The sequence below is a fragment of the Rhyacophila brunnea genome, unplaced genomic scaffold (assembly GCF_057557595.1).
Source record: "Rhyacophila brunnea isolate RB1 unplaced genomic scaffold, BYU_Rbru_1.0 scaffold_10, whole genome shotgun sequence".
Taxonomy (NCBI): domain Eukaryota; kingdom Metazoa; phylum Arthropoda; class Insecta; order Trichoptera; family Rhyacophilidae; genus Rhyacophila; species Rhyacophila brunnea.
The window spans coordinates 42439490-42457473 of NW_028232752.1; the positions used below are offsets into that span (position 1 = coordinate 42439490).

The following is a 17984-nucleotide window of genomic DNA, read 5'->3' on the forward strand; positions in this document are numbered from 1 at the left end:
GTCCAGTTAAGTGAATATATATATAGTACCTAATCTTCTTTATTGGTAATAAAATATGAAATTCGTATTTGAAGGATGATATTTTAAGTACTTTTTCATTTATTTAATTTCATCTTCCACTAAGGAAACGATGCCAGCATATTTCTCGTCATATTGCATGATTATCAAATAAACTATAAAAAAAGTATTCTGAAAATTTAAATACACCCTTTACATATGATGTTAACTGTATCATTATATTCTATATACGATTTCTATTTAGCGTAGCTGCTTGCGCACAATGAGGGTAGTGTAGTGGATATTTTCAAATTGAGAACGTTGTAGTAGTAATATTGCATTATATATTTTGTCTTGATTAATCTGTCTCTAACGCAGAGATACATAGCCCAGTATACACACGCCCTCTTCGTTGGCGTATTGAGCATATTGAACGCATTGACAAGAATATTTACAGGTGGCACTGCTACATGGTAGTTTTTTCTGGTTATATACATTATATATTCATATACCTAAATAAGCCACATGTAAGAAAAAAACGTATTTGGTAAATTGTAATAATATGAGTATGTGAAAATGTATATAGTAATATAGATCTTACCTTATTGAGACGAGGATCATAGCAAATATGAGATATTTTCCGAGTAGAGGCACAACCAGCGAAGTCGGTGGAATGATTTCCACCACCAGTAGGAAGAACACGTGGAGACTAATGAGAATCGAAATTGACAGCGTCACCTGGAAACAATAGTATGTCATATTACATTTACACATCATATCATATTTACAGACGTGATATTTTATATTGGCTTCTTTTGCCTATTTTGCTATTTTATATTGGCTTAAATAAGTACCTACCTATATAATATGTAGGTATGTCTTTGTTATTATTTAGGCATATACCTAACAATATTGTTTTTGTTAAATCTTCAGATAAATTTACCTTATATAGGTACAAAGAGACCATCAAATTAAACATTTGTAAGGTAATGGAAATACAACATTTTTTTTAAAAAACAAGTTTACTAAATCATTTTTTATTTCCGGTATCACTCTATTATCGATTTGCTTATTAACTTTACTCACATAATGAGATTTTTTTTTATTTACTATGGTAATTAGTTTTAAACTAGTTTACGCTTTAACGTACAAACTTATCCAAGTACGTTAAAATCTGCAACTTTTTCTGTTAAGTTTCTTCGTCACGTTTTTCTGGCAAACTCAATGGTACTATAAATGATAATATTATGTATTTCGTCAAGTGTATTAACGTTATCATCTTTTAAATAGTTTACTATAAATAATTAGGTAGACATTGGGTGGAATCAAAATTATTAAACGAGACCCGCGTGGTACTATAATTAATAATTATCGTAAGTATATATGTATTAAGTATCATACAAAAATAAATAAATATGCATTTATATGTAGATATCTATTGATAAGTTAAATATACATCCCACCACATATTACAATATACTAAGTAAATTCTCAATGATATTATTTAAGTCAGTGTTAAAATACTGTCTCTTAGACTTAAAACAAAAATAATGGTGTCTAATGACAGATAAAATACTGGTTGAATTATGTTTAAACCACTTAAGAGACTTCTTGTATATTAATCAGTAATAATATTGGCATGTTAAAATTTTAAACCAAGACACAAGCATGTATTTTTAACTGATAATTAATAATAATTATTTTGCATGTATTTTTATAAGTAGTCTAAGCAGTAATATTGTTGTTTATCAATCAAAAATTAAAATCTAACAATTATTGTCATCCGTCATACGCATTGTCAACTTAGCATTCTTGCCAGATTTCGAGATTTTGAATCTAGCTTATATGCAATCGTGGCCAGATGGTTGACCTGACAATCTTAATAGGTAATTTGAGTTTTCACAATACAATAAATATTGCATACAATTTTATTTTTTTATAACTAGGAAGCTACGTCTATTTCGGAAAACAAATGTTTGCTGGCGTAGACAGACTATATATGATGAGAATACTCACAGATGGAAACTGGCATGGAGTATTTATATTCGAGTGTCTGAATACTATCTTCAATATTAAACTAATATTGAGGTTAATGCATATAATATTCATCCAATATATATAACCGGTGTTGATGTAGCATGGAAAACGTGGACGTAGATAAAGGCAACGCGCATCCGAAAAAGAATCTTTAGAATATCTATGGTATTTTGGACAACTTATGATAATTGCAAAACTTATGTTGTATTAGAGTAGTTCGAAAATTTAATTATTTTATTTTAACTGAAAAAATAAACCAACATCTAAATTAAAACAAAAAATTACCACCAACATATATAATAATTATTTCAATATTTTTTAAACTATTTTTTTTTGATTTAACAAATAATCCACAAAATTTGAGAATGCAACATTATTTTATAGAGCATACGTAATTTGAAAACAAGTGTGTGAAATGCTTAAAAAATGTAAATATAACTAATTTCATCGCAATTTCATAAGATGCACATAGTTTAGTAGTTAATAGAGCACATTGACGCGAATCCAGTGAGCACGGGTGCGAGCCCCGCTAGGCGTCGTATTTTTTCAACAAGGTTTTTTCTAGTATTTATATATTTCTCCTTCATGGATCCCCGATTTGAATTCTGGGTCTGGTAAATACACATATTGTTTTTCAATTTGTGTTTGAGACCGATTATGGACCTAATATGTTTAACAAGTGGCTAACATCCATTTCTAGTAAAAACTAAAATCTGTTCCACTCCGTGGAGGCCCATATGAACTCATTAGGATCGGACATGATAAAAATATATATATTTATATATGTTTCTTAGAGGTGTTTTAAAATTGTGTATGTCCAATATATTGTATTGACAAAATGAAAGAACTCACTAAACTGTATAATCTCGAAAATGCAAATTTTAAACTTATTCTAAATTTACGTCAGATATATTATTCGTCCTTTATGGCAATATGGTGACCCACCTCTGTTATAGTATAAACATGAAAATGTAGAATGCTAATTCAAGTTTACGTAATTCAACAAAAGCAGAGGTTTCTACCTGCAGCAGTAAAAGTAACGCAGGGATCACGGATATCGTAATTATTTATTATAAAGTGGTGCATTAGTATCTTATTCATTTATATACATGAATAGACGATTTATATCCGCTGTTACGGGGAGAACAATTAGCAAAGTATGGTGAGTGTACTGTACACACATACATTACGCATATGTTGTTGGTAGTTGGGAAACGTGGTAGGCAAACAAATTTGTTATGACAGCCATCGAACAAATTTATGCAGAACTAATTTGAATAATTGTCCACATCAACATGCCAATTCTTCAACATAATAATAATAAAAATACTATGATTTAATATTTGGGAAAATAACCAAAACGTCTATAAATATGAATAAATGTCTAGTTTTTTTGCTATATCCATTATCGGACATAGGGAATGAGTTCTGCCATGTTTGCATGTCTGTCGCTGCTCTAAATAGAGATTCAGTGCTAAGCTCAAACAAGTTACAAGTTTCTGAAAGATTATTGAATCAGGACGTCCTTTTTCTATCATAGTAAAGTTTTGCTTACCGGAGACCTTTCTTTGAATGATAAGATGCAGAAGTTGATATCTATAACTCTAATAGATGATGCCGCATGATGTGGCCATACTATTATGCCAACTTGTTTTTATTTCTCTGATTATTTCTTTGGTTATTTTCATCCTCAAAATCAATCACCTCGACATCCGTAATTTTGTCTTTCTAGTTAATATAGAACATGCATCTGCACTCAAATATATTGAAATTTTCAATTTTTCTCAGCGTTATTTTAGAGGAAGCGTCAGCCTTCATTAATTGCTATGCCGTTCACCGAGCAAAGTTATACCATTCGAAATTTTATAAATTAGTTAAACAAATTAATGAGGTACCTATCTATATACGTAAATATGCAAATTTTAAACATTGATCATGATACAATGTAGTTTATTTGTAAAAAAGAAGAGCTGTCGAATGGTAACGTTTGTAGAGATTTATTTTATTTATTTTGAGATTGTAACGGAATGAAATCAGACACCTAATGCATTCCTAACGAAGACAAATAATTCAGTTGTAGTTAGATTTGATGACCCAATTTCAGATGCCTTTAAAGTTTAAAAAAGGTCGCCAAGGGTTTATACTCTCTCCAATACTTTTTTTATAATTATTGAGAAAAATAATATACAATATACATCTGAGTTAGCTAATCAGTCATGTTTATTTATTATTTATTCCATAACATTTTGGGATTATTTGAAACTTTGGAACATTTTCGGAACTCTTTTTACTCGCAGATCATCTAAACGAGTTTTCTGGCTTTAAGCTTCCATGAAAATATAGTATGACGTATCTGAACCGAATCCAGTTTAAGCATACCAGATGTACTTATATGGGATTAAGATGGGGGTTTAAAGAGTCCCCACTTTGTGAGTATTGTGAAATTTAAGCCACGAAACAGATCGTGGATTTCTGCAACATTAATATTGACCGGAATGGTTTCATCCATACACCATGCTAAATTGGAGGCTGTCTAGATTGATGACTTACTGATATGACTAATTCTATGATTTTCTTTTTTTTTATTTTTTAATGAGTTTTATTTTATCTCCTTATCACCAAATGATTATTTATATTGAATAAATAAATAGCATACCTACTTAATTTAAAAAATATATATAAGTATGTATAGTGAAGTTCTGTAGAAAATATTGAAAGAATTCTTAATCTCAAGGAAGCTGATCAATATGTTGGAAGGAGGAATCCAGAAACAGGATACAGAGGAATTTATCAGAATTTTTAAAGGTAACAGGTGAACTTTACAGAAAAAGGGCGACTCCATGTCGCATATTCTTTTTAATTTTCGTCCACAGAAAGCTATAAAAGAAGCTCTCAAAGTGGTATGCCGCGCCATTTTAAACGGATTTCACAAAGTATTAGGTTATATGCATGACTCGGTGGTACTCGGAAAAAAAGAACACATCTTATACTTGATCTTGAAGATATATCTATATATATAATAAATCCAAAGATTAATATTGAGAAGATCAAGCACTTAAAAGTGGCGAGGAAGAATAAATACCTAAGAAAATATTTTATGGGTAACTCGACATTCGAGAGCGCCGCTGTTTTGAACTACTTGGGAACGAACATCTCCCAAAAAACAAGATGACCCTTGAACTTGCCAGCATACTGACGAGTGGAAATGCAGCATACTTGCACATTTAAGCTATTATCCAAAAACAACAAAATCCTAAGTATACCTACTACATGGCCGTGAAATCAATCGATCTATAAAGCTAGAGCATAACGGAGAAACAAGAAGAGACTATCCAAGTATTCGAAAACAAAATTCTCCGAAGAATACTCGAATCGGTTAAAAAAAATCAAAGGAGGTGTATCCATACAAAAGCTGAGAGCTATTTGAACAATTTAAGACTAACATAGTCAATGTCTCGAGGGCGCAAAGATTCAGATAGGCCGGTCAAGCGAATAATGCAAAGGATCTACAGCTTTCCATAAAACTTATGAGAGTACCCATGAGCTGCTCCCGGAGGGGGTGAGAGGATAACGTCTAGAAGGACGCAGAGAGGTTGATTGTGACCAACTGAAGAGAGAAAGAGAGCTTGAGATAGAGATTCCAGAATAACGGTTATGTAGTTCGCCATTGTAAGAAAGCATACTAAATTTAAAAAAATGCCATAAGTAATTGAAAAAGTTAAGATCAGTAAATTATTACCTTAACAATGTTAAATTTAGGATGGTTTTAATATTACTGGTAATTGACTTGGTACCTATATTAAGATAATCTGTAAATGTAATAAGAATAATAATATTGAAGATGACAATACCGTTGGTGGTGGAGGCGACGTGTAAATATTTTAATTAAAATGTCGTAGTCAAGTCGGAAGTTAGGCGGGTAGAGGGCGCGACCCGAGTGACAGGAGGTCGCCTTAATTATTATGGAAGGACGAAAAATATCAGGCAAGTTGGCGGCACGCGATTTTCATACAAAACCTAAATTTGCCTCTTTGAAAATACTCCCAGGCATTATTTTAAGCACGGAAGTATTGCAGAGGCATGGAATGAATGCTTAATCAAAGGAAGATTACGGCAACTGAAAGATTTAAAACGGATTCCGATCTCCAAAGCCATATTATAATCTCGCGATAGAGGCTCACAGAATAAACAGAATGTTTTGTGATTTATTCTACCGTTGGAATAAATTAGCCATTGAAAGGTATTTTTAACCCTAAATAATACACAGGGTAGTTAATACGTCATATATAGTATACGTCATAATATATAGTATACTAATAATAATTGTACTATTCCAAATAAAGTGAATTGGGTTTCGTCTTTCGACGTCTTGGAAAGTATACAACTTGCACAGATCGGAATTGAATTTTAGAATTCGAGTAGAAAAACTGTGAAAGAACTTATATACTCATTGTAAAATAATCCAAATGACTGAGCTATTCATTGATTGTCTAGTTATAATATGAACTTTTAATATATTCACATAGTGTATAAACAGTTATAAGCTCGTCTGTGTCAGGTGTATATTAAAAGTATGTAGATATTTATAGTGATGAAAAATGCTGAAAACGAAACACGGGTCATTAAAATCGATTTATATGGTACTTATAATACAATATAAAACTTCACACATTATAATACAAATTAAAATTCCAGCAAGTATGTAATGTATTAAATTTATAAATATAATAATTTACTGAGAAGTCGTTTTTATTCTGTAATTAATTGAGAAATTTAATTTAAAATTAAATTCCATAAATTTAGTTTTTTTTCGACCATGTCCGATCCTAATAAGATCATTATTGGTCTCCACAGAGTGGAGGTTTGTATTAACAGAATATCGTTTTTACGAGAAATTGATGTAAGCCAATTGAAAAACAATATATGTATTTTCCAGATCCAAATTCGAACCTAGGACCCAAGACATTATAAGCTGACGCTTTAGCCGCTCGGCTATGTTGAGCATTAGTTTTTTTAGTTATTGGCTGTTTTGGTTGCTTTTTGGATACGTTGCTATCTATCTGTAAATCTGTATAAGATCGTTTTTTTAGTCGGACATATTTTTGCTATCAATTTAACTGCTAGTTTGGTGATAGATGGTTTTTTTTTTTAGATATATATTATATGGATAATTTTTTTATTTGAGACTGTGCTGCAATATTACAAATAATTTGAAACTAATGTAGAGAAGCTAACAAACTCAAATGGAATTTTATTAAAATATACTAGTAACCAATAACTTTTAATTTTATAATATTATTACTGTAATGTCACTAAATAAATTGTTCTTAAACACATTGTACGCTTACTAAATATCTTCTAATATTTAGCCTAATGGACATTAAAGTTGTCTGTTAAGCTAAAATCTATCCTTCAGCAATCGTAATTAAGCAATTTCTAGGCAGAGTACTATAGCCAAAACGTGATGCGAATTTCAGATAAATTATAATTCAATGACTTTGAAAACAACTAAATAAACACTAGTAGATTATAACATATTTGAAGGCGTTTATCGGAGACAGATAAACTTAAATTAAAGCGTGATAGTACCTACGCGCAAAATAAAAGAAATGTAAAACAGAGTATATAGGTATTATATTATATTTAAATGACAAGCCGTTTATACCGCGCTAATTTATTCCCCAAGTTTGGAGTGTTGAGAAAGTTTATGACATGTTTTGCAACGTATAGCAGTATTGATATTATGAAAATGAACTTTGTTGGTTCTTGATATGTGTAACAAGAAGTCAAACCAATAATTTAACTTGGAAGGAGTGTCAGTAATAATTTATTATGTGGAAATGAATAATTTATAGAATTTACATAATAGCAAACACATGTGACTAATGTGTTATGATTAATGATTACATTTATGTCACTGTAGTTTACTCTATTTTATCTACGGACAATTCCTCATAATTTCTAGTTTCAATCAAGTGGATCTTTACACCTTGATTTATTAATATGATAAAACATATTATAAGTATCTACTTTTTCATGTTCCTTGTTTATTATTGGGTATCGGCAATGATTAATGCAATATTTTCCGAGTCTGATGCTGTTTCAAATAGAGATGGAGTATTAATATTTATTGAGCTTATACCAGTGTTTGAATTTATTTAACCATTAGGTATGTTATTCTTCTCCCAGAGACTGTGTTATTGGAAATGTTTCCTTGCATGATACGATGTTGAAGTTAATATCTCTAAAAGGATGTCACATGGCTTGACAAAAGTGTGCAAACATTCTAGTTTTGACTGCTTTGGTTAATTTTTCTAACGGCCTTTTTTATGTACACTTGAACGATTATAATTTGATTCGGCCAAATACGGAATATTATAATATGTATGTATATCCACAGTTTTTAGTTACTATGTTCTTTTTTGTGAAGAAGGATTGCGAAAGTCGCTAAATAATTGATGTAATATCAGACATAATATTAAAACACCTCAAATAAATATTATACTAAATACCAGAAAGAAATCGGTATTTCATCTAAAGCATAAACTTGATTAAATAATAACATTCGAATACCAGATACCTTCCCATAATATTTTTATTGGCAATGTAAAATAAATACGGGGAAAATGCTCTTTGAGTAAACAACCAGAAAGTATCTGAAAATATTTTCATAATCAAGCTGAATATAAACAATATTAATGATCAAATGTAACATTTCTGTATGAAAATTACTTGATATGCCTAATATATTCATATTTTACGGTGTAAAATAGATAGTATATTAGTATGTATTATTTAATATGTTTTTCATGTTTGGAACATTTCCATATTGTATTTTTTACAGCATAAAAGAATCATAATGATTTTAAAGCATGCCATTTTATCGTTATGTACTGAAATAACCATATTATATTGCCTCTGAAAAAAAAATAGATCGTTACCAGCATTAGTGAATTATTTTAAAGTTTCAATTTAACATTTTTTAGGATTATAACGAATTAAAAAGAAATTGTTGTTACTGACTAAAGGCATTTGATGAAAAATGAATTTCAATTATAATTGATAAGACTTATGTGTACTATTCCATAGGGGATCGACGTTTTTTACTGTCTAATTTATTGTAGGTACTCGTATATGACTTATTATTTATTATCTGAGAAATTTCATTATGATTCTTAATAATGTCATTTACCATTCAGTAGCCAATATTATAATATATAAAGCAGCTTGATGTGCTATAATTTAGTTACGTGTACGTAAATATTGATTTCAAGAAGTTAGAAAAGACCATCTGATGGCATCTGACGACCTCATAATAATCACGAACTATTTAAATCCTGAACCTAATTAACCTGAAGTCATCAAGTCATTAGATTAGCTGGCCACGTAACGCGTACGGATAACCAAGCACCAGCGAATAACATTTAATGAGTCAGAAGGAGAAACGCAACGTTGAAAAACTAGCTTTGGTGGCTTAATGGGTTTGGGTCGAAATCCCGAAGGCTGGAATCCCGAAGGCCGAAATCCCGAATGCTGAAATTCAGTATGGCCGAAATCCCGAAAACCGAAATCCCGAATGGCCGAATGGCCGAAATCCCAAAAAATAAAAAAATACAAACACTAATAATTCTCAAAAACTACCAACTCGAAAGAAAAAATAACACTTTTTATAAAAGAAAATGCAATAAAAAAAATATAGATACTTATATATATTCTGACAATTATTAATATCTTAGTTTCCATTTTTCCACAAAAAAATGATTTTTTGTCTCTCCCGAAAGAATTGCGCAATTCAAAATAAGTGTTAAGATTGCGCAAATTTGTACAGGAGAGACAGAAACCCATTTTTTCTAGAAAAAAATGGAAACTAAGATATTATAATTGTCAAAGAAAATAAATATTTTTTTATTGCATTTTCTTTTATAAAAAATAGTATTTTTTGCTTCCGAGTTGGTAGTTTTTAGTTTAGTTTATTTTTCGGGATTTTGGCCATTCGGGATTTCAGCATTCGGGATTTCGGCCTTCGGGATTTCGGCTTTCGGGGCTTAGGCTTTCGGGATTTTAGCCATTTTGGATTTTGTCCGGCATCCGGCTTAATGGCATGCAGAAAAACTTGCAAGCGCATTAGCGTTTATTAGCTTATTAACTAGAGTCATTAACAGTAAACGAAGAGTGGAGATCCGAGTAAAATGGACGAATCTGCTTGACGGCTTCAAGGTATGCATTGACATAAGAGGAGTAGGTATATTAATAGTAAGATACTTAATTCGGTGCTCATGATGGATACTTTTCTTTTTCTTCGACCATATCCGCCCCTTAGTTGGAGCATATAGACACAACACGGTGCCAATATTCCTGTCACTTGTCAGTATTCTTGCGCCTTCTTAGATCATGGCTCCGCCGTATACACACTGTGGGAAGTGTTTAGCGACTATTCAAAACGTCAGAATCCAGTTGGCTTGAAGAACAGGCAAGCCAGGTTGAAACTCTATTGAGGCATCCGCAGCGCGTGGTCGAGCCAGGTCCAACGTCACTTCTTCACTATCTATGTGATGAGAGGCTGCTTGGTCCGATCTTTTATCTGTTCGTTATTCCTATCATACCGGCGTACACACAGTATCCACCGCAAATATTTGTTCTCAAAGCTCAGTATACGGTTGCTCTGAGCCTTCGTAAGGTTCCATGACTCGCTACCGTAAAGCAACACCGTCAGAATGTAAGTGTTGAATATGCGGAATTTTATTTTAACCGAGCGCAGTTGTGAGTCTCAGACATTCCGCATCGAGTTGAATGTTGCTCCAGTCACTCCCATTCGTATGAGCTTTCTTCATGATGATGACCATTGGGTATTTAAAGCTGTCAACGATATTTTGTCCATCATTAATCATGAGGAAATCTGGATCAGAACAGGTAAAGTTACGTTTTTTAAACTGTGGGTCACAAGCTCGAAACCCTAAACTAGAAAATGTATATAATATGTATTAATTTTTTGACGTGTGTTTGGATTCAGGGCAAGTAAGTTGCGAGAATGGTTAACAGCCCTTTATTATAAAAAAATAAATGTTAAGAAAACTCTTCGTAAGGCGGCTTAGATACTTAATGGATTGTAGAGCAAATTAAAACAATGTATGTATGCAGACCATAATATTATATATGATGAATATGCTGATATGAAAAACCTGGGTTACCAAAATCGATCCCAATGCTCCTCAATTAGAATTTGAATTGAATATGGTATATTATGTATATGGGCATTTAATGTAAGCGTTTCTATTTTAAATAATAATAATATTCCATCGAATTGGATATGAAGTAATATATAATTTATATAATATACCAAAGTGTAGGAGTTTTATTTATTTGGTAGGTCTTTTTAAGCATCAGCTGAAAAAAATGAATTGCTGAACAGCGTGTGACAGGATTTGATAAATGGAGCCGTCGGTTCCGTGAAATTCAAGATTTTTTATCTCCCTTTTTGAAAAATCTCATTATTCCGAAAAAAATAGGAGTATATTAATTAATCAAGCGTGCAATTGACACTATTTACAAAAATCAATAATATGTTTGTATGTACCTATATATTTTTCACTCAAGACAAAGCAAACAGTTTAGTAAGTCTTATAAACTTTTGTATTATAACACCTGATTCTGCAATGTGTTCTTGAATTTGATAGCCATAGACAAAAAGTATTCTGTACGTTGGTTACCTTTGGTAGCCTACCCTAATTACTGTGAATGTTTTGGTTCAGGCACAAGTCGATCATTTTTATCTTTCGTAATACCTAGTCAATATAATGTACAGTAGGTAATTAGTGCGACAATACTATTCGTATATATATATATATATATTAAATAATATCTGTATATAATTATTTAATATTTGAACTAGAATGATCGAGTAAATCTAGAATTATATTAAAATACTTGCAGGCGATAGAACGGTAAATTTGCTAAAAAATAATTAAAATTACGAAATGATCTCCAGATAATTTAATAATTTATCACAGTATTTTTTTTAGCTTATTTTATGTATAATTAGTCTTCTTGTATATAGGGTAAAGTTTTTGTATAAAATCTTTGGTTTAGGGCGAGGATGGAAAAAAATTCTTATATTATCAATTATATGTGTAGGTATATAAGTTTAGATGAAAAATAACACCAAGTAAGAAATTTAGCAACGTGTATCTAATGCCACTGATACAGAACACATTGATTTTATTTATAGTTATCAATTAAATAATAATAAAAACGTTCTACAATCGCTTTAATAAAATTTTACAATATAAAAACTTCATGTTAGTTTCTCTTTTAATACCAGCCCTTTTGCCTTAGATGGAGTAAATTGACCCTTACTATGAATGTAGGGTAACATGTATTATCATAATAACATTTTCTCTGTGCAATTTTATACCGGTGCATTTCGAATTCTTTGTTTTGTTGAAATCTTATTTCAAAAGGCCAATTTATCATAGAAACTCAATTTTCTGGGAAATTCCTTTGACCGTATTGTTATATTTGTCGATATGGTAATAGCATCAAGTGTGGTATTTGGTATTTCTAGACCCGTTGTCGGAATGTAGAGAAATACCTACGATGTTATGTTCGCACCAAATATTTTTATAAAGAATGTGAAAAAAACAGTAACATGATACAGATTTTTGTTTCGCTTGTTACGCTTCGTTTTGAAAAATAGATATATCATTGAAATTTATTCATGGAAAATATTCGGTATGTAATAAAAGACTATGACGGTATACTATATAATTTAAATTTAAAAACAAACATATTATTATATTGCACAATGGTGGTTCTAGGTTTGAAGGCAACTTCGGCGAAAATTTTGCCCGTAGAATTAACCATTATTTTATTTTACGATGATAAAGCTAAGCTAAAAATTAATAAGTTAAGGTTTTCACACACTTTTGTGTATATTTGCATATTTACTGTATTTTTGACATTTTTAATCGAATATGATCAATTCTTCTTCTTCTCTTCTTGGTCGTGCACTCATGGCTGAGGAACGTGACCACATTAAAATTTCGCCATCCTTTGAGCGACCAAGACTTTCCATCCTTCTCGATCTTCCGCTTCTCTCAGGGCAGAATAGATGGTGTCCCCAGTCAGCTCTTTCACTTGGTCGCTCCATCACGCAGACGATCTTCCTCTGCTTCGCCTTCCCTGGAGGCTACCCAAAACTACCAGTCTCTCCAGGTTGTCCGGTCCGCGCCTGACAATCTGTCCAAAAAACTGCAGAATTCTTCTCAGACATATCGTCGAGAGCCGTTCCTTTATCTTCAGTCCCTGGATGATTGACTGGTTCGTCCTGTGCTCCGTCCAAGAAATGCGAAGCATTCGGCGCCAACACCACATCTCAAAGGCATCAATTGCCTTCCGTTCTCTTGCCTTCAGGGTCCATGACTCGACTCCGTATAGGAATATCGAGAACACTAATGTTTGCACAAGCATCATTTTTGTGGCAATCGAAATTCCCCGATCCTTCCATCATCGCATCGCACTTTTTGCAATTTGTGTGCGCCTTCTTATTTCCGCTTCGCATCCGCCCTTTCCACTGATGGTCGATCCAAGATATACAAACTCGTCGACTGTTTCGAGGTTTTGGAGTGTACTTGGTGTTGGTAGAAGGTGGGCCCGATCAACAACCATCAACTTGGTTTTATTTCTATTAATAAGGAGGCCGTATTTGCGACTCTCTTCCTCTACCCGGTGTAGCAGCTCTGAGAGTTCCCTTTCATCAGCAGCGATTAGTGTGGTATCATCTGCGAATCTTAAGTTATTTATTTGCTGGCCACCAATTGTTATTCCGCCTTGCCAATGATCTAGGGCTCTTTGCATTATATGCTCTCCATATATATTGAATAACTGGGGAGATAAAACACATCCCTGACGAACTCCCTTCTCATGATCAATAGTAAAACTATATTAAGCCTTTTAAGAGATTCAGCGTTTACTTGGAGAAATCTCGTGATAATTTTTAAAATTAGTAAATAAAACTCTGGGTTCAATATATTGTGTGAAAATTATTTGGGGAAACAATTTTGGTGAATATCAAGTGATACACTCATTAAAAACAACTAATTTAAGCCATAAAAGCAAAGTTCTCAAAGTAACTCATAGATATTCATCGATAAATAAATATTTTGTGAATAATTATTGTATGATAGAATATAATATACACTTTTAATGCAATATTTTGGAAAAGGTCACAACTTTGTAAACATTACTATACTACTGACTAAGGGAGGTATATAAATGTGCCACAATTTCTAGAAAACCCACAAGAAAATACTTGCACGCATTGAAAATATTTGTTTTTAATGTGATAAATATTGTAATAATATGAATAGTAGTAGATAGTATAGTAGTACATTATTTATATAAAGTAACAAAAATACGACTTTGATAGATTTGTCCAATATTTTTTTAGTCTTGTAACGTGCTTAAGTAAGTAGAAAGGTGTCAGTATGAGAAATGTTTTGAAATACATTTCGATAGTGATGTGTAATAAATCATTCGTTGCAAACTTCACATTTTATTGGAAATAAAAGCAGCATTCGAAGACGTTTACTGGTCCATAAGGTATGGAATATGATGGCAATATAAAATTGTCGTAAAATATTCGCATGAAATTTGAAAGCATGAAATATTTCAATTTCAGATCTTACGTAAGAGTTTTCAAAATAAGAAATGAATGCTTACCTACTTCCTTTCAGTGATAACAAAGGATATAATATTTATACCGAAATAAATATAAATATAGCCATAATCTAGCCTTAACAAGACGTGATCAGTATATAAAAATATAAAACAAAAACTTCCTGCTTTTTTAAACTATGTTTGATTCTAAAAAAATCATACGGACCTCCACGGAGTGGAGTTAACAGATTTAATTTTTTTACGAAAAATGGATGTTAGCCACTTAGCCTATTATGTTCATACTACGGGTTTATATGTTTGGCACTATGTGTACTATGGGTTTAAATAATTCACATATTGAAAAAATACCTGTCAATTTTTCAGATCCGGGATCCGAGCCTGAGAGACGCGACATTAAAATCGAGGTGGTAGTCGCTTGACCTTAGTTACCTTACCCTTTATTAGGGAATTATTATTTATGATTGTTGTAGTAGATATATGCGCAAATGGTAATTATTATTTATCTTCCTTTGGTGGGAGCTATCTTGAAAAGATTTTTGCGAAGAATGGTTCCACATACATGGAAAAAATATCATAGTGTATTTTGTAAAATCATAATGCAAAAAGATCAATAATGCAACCAGCAGGCATAGTGATAGATGTTTTGTCAATATTCAACAGTAAGATAAAATTATTGTAAAAGTGCTATAATTCTAGAGCTTCGGCAATTAGCATTAACTCTTATTTTATAAAAATATAATGTAAAAATAAATAATTACAAGTTTAAAAGAACTTTTTATATACCACGTTATTAAATTTTCTGTTGCATCATATAAACTTGACAATACTATGAATTAATAATTTAGGACAAATAAGGAAATTGTCAACAAATCATTCTTTTGCTATTTTGCAACAAACAAACAAAAATATATTATACTGAAATGTCATTTTGATTTCCATAGTAACGCACGTATATATTAATAATTTAGTTGCTAGGACCCTAGACCCTTAGCAACCAATAATAGTCGATTAGATTACAGATTTCTTCCGAAATAACTTTTCATACAAAACAGAATTAACTGAAAATGAATTCAATTCTACTTAAATATGGCTAAAGGTATTAAAATAATGCATTGGCATTGTGTTCTGATATATTCTAAAAGTTTCAAATGTCTAGCTAGTCGGGAAGTTAGGTAAAAATCGATTGCAAGATTTTTACTGGATAAACAACCACCGGACAAACAAGATTACGTGCTAAGAAAAACGTGGTAAAATAGAATAGTTATCTACAACATTATTTACCAATAATACCAAACAAAACAATATAAGATACGGCAAAATATCGTTTCCGATAGACGAGACCGATTCTGATCATTATTATATACTTAGTGTGAATTACGTAACTAAATATTTAAAAAAATAATAATCCATACAACATACAATACGTACCTATAATATTTTCAATACATTCTGCGTTTAATTGGTATGATAATAATATATTAAATTCGTTTATTGTTTAGTATTTACCAAAAAAAAAACATATTTCTCACATGGAAAGTGTCGTTAACTATTTTCTTGCTATTAGTATATTGTAAAAACATTTTTATTGTGGTAAATTTTAAAGTTTTAAAGGAATTTGATTGATCAGTTATTTATCTTATTAATTTAAAACATTTAAAAGAAAAATAATTAGTTTATTATTCAAATTTGGTATGGTCACAATATTGAAAATCGATTAAATATAATTAAACACTATGTATATCTGTGGAAATTTTTATTTTCTATGAAAATCGACATTTTTTAATAAAAATTATTGATTATAAATAAATCTCCTTCTCACCTTCGAAAAAAACATGAATTTTATTAATCAAATTATATTAAATAGTGTGAAATAACAAAAAGAAACCGATCAACGAATACCATTTTGTAAAATTATTATTTTTATAAATACAAATTATACGTTTTTATAAAATTATTATTGTACCTTTGAGTTGAAAAAAAAGGTTTGTATTGTTTTGTGAAACTTTTTGCAAATATTTTTACATTACATATATCAATGTGCATGACATTCTGTATTCTCTGGCTAGATTCCCCTAGTTGAACTACGAGTACCATAGTATTAACATTCACATTAATTCGTAGCGAATCTACTATTTAAGTGGTTACAGTGGAACATATTTAAAAAAATATATTTGTTTCTGAAATTGTACTAACCATGTAGTACCTACATACTCTGGTATCCGTATTGCCCTGTTACGATTAGAATATTGCTGGTAAATGTTAATAATATTATTTAAATACCGTTTTACAAAAAAAGTCTAGGAAATAAAATATAATTTTAAATGCTTATATTTCTTATTGTTGTTTAATTTAATAAAACGCATTTTTTAGTACTCATTCCACTTTTAATCAATAAATTAGGACCGGTTTCGTCCGCTTCAGAGGGACATTTTCAACTGAAATATTATATTTCTTTTATTTCCCACTTATAATATTATTTTAATAAGTTGAGAAATCGAATCCATTTTACATAATATTTAGTATGGTAAATGTTGTAAAGTGCTTATTTTTTATTTATAGACTCCATAGAGACATCACAGTGATTGAAACAAAAGTGCTGAATTTAGGAAAAGATAAATACTTTTATGTCTCAAGAGATATAAACTTGGAATATGCGTGTTGAAGGTTTTGGAATCAGTAATTACAACACTGTCGAAATCACATTGCGTGATTGACAGGCTTGACAATACTACTCAACAACTCTTGACATTATCAATAATGAATTACCAATTTATTAATTATTTTATTAACAAGATATTCATATTCCAAGAAATGTTAGTGAATTGCTAGACAATTTATTTTATTATAATGAAAATCAGTTTTCATTAATATTAAGATAAAGATTTTTGAAGTTGATGACTGAAATAGTTGAAGTTATAATAATAAAGATAATGATGTTGATTTTGGTATACCTAATTAAATCGTACTTAATATTTTTCATGATGTTTCATTTTCAAAGGAATCAATGTAACAAAGAACTTTTCTGATATTAATTAAAGCTATGTTACATAAGAAGTTAACCAACCGTACTAAAATTTTAAATTGTTTAAAATAAATAAATACCTAAATATCTCGAAAAAAGATCTGCGAAATTAAAGACGAAAAACTCGCCGATATAATTATATTAAAATAGTTTATTTTGTATGTGTGATAAACGAGAGTTTTATGAGAGTTTATTTAAATATTCTACATAATGATAGTATGTTAAATATATGACGCGATCCATCCTTTCAATT

The 17984-nt window shown here is 30.8% G+C and overlaps 1 protein-coding gene across 1 annotated transcript in view; it reads right to left on the reverse strand.

Annotated features, from left to right (window-relative positions):
- LOC147079231 (acetylcholine receptor subunit alpha-like) overlaps positions 1-17984 on the reverse strand; it is an 836032-nt gene that overhangs the window by 168717 nt on the left and 649331 nt on the right. The window contains exon 7 of the mRNA XM_085954767.1: positions 599-735. Coding sequence (XP_085810893.1) covers positions 599-735 — 137 coding nt within the window. The remainder of the gene's footprint in view (positions 1-598; positions 736-17984) is intronic.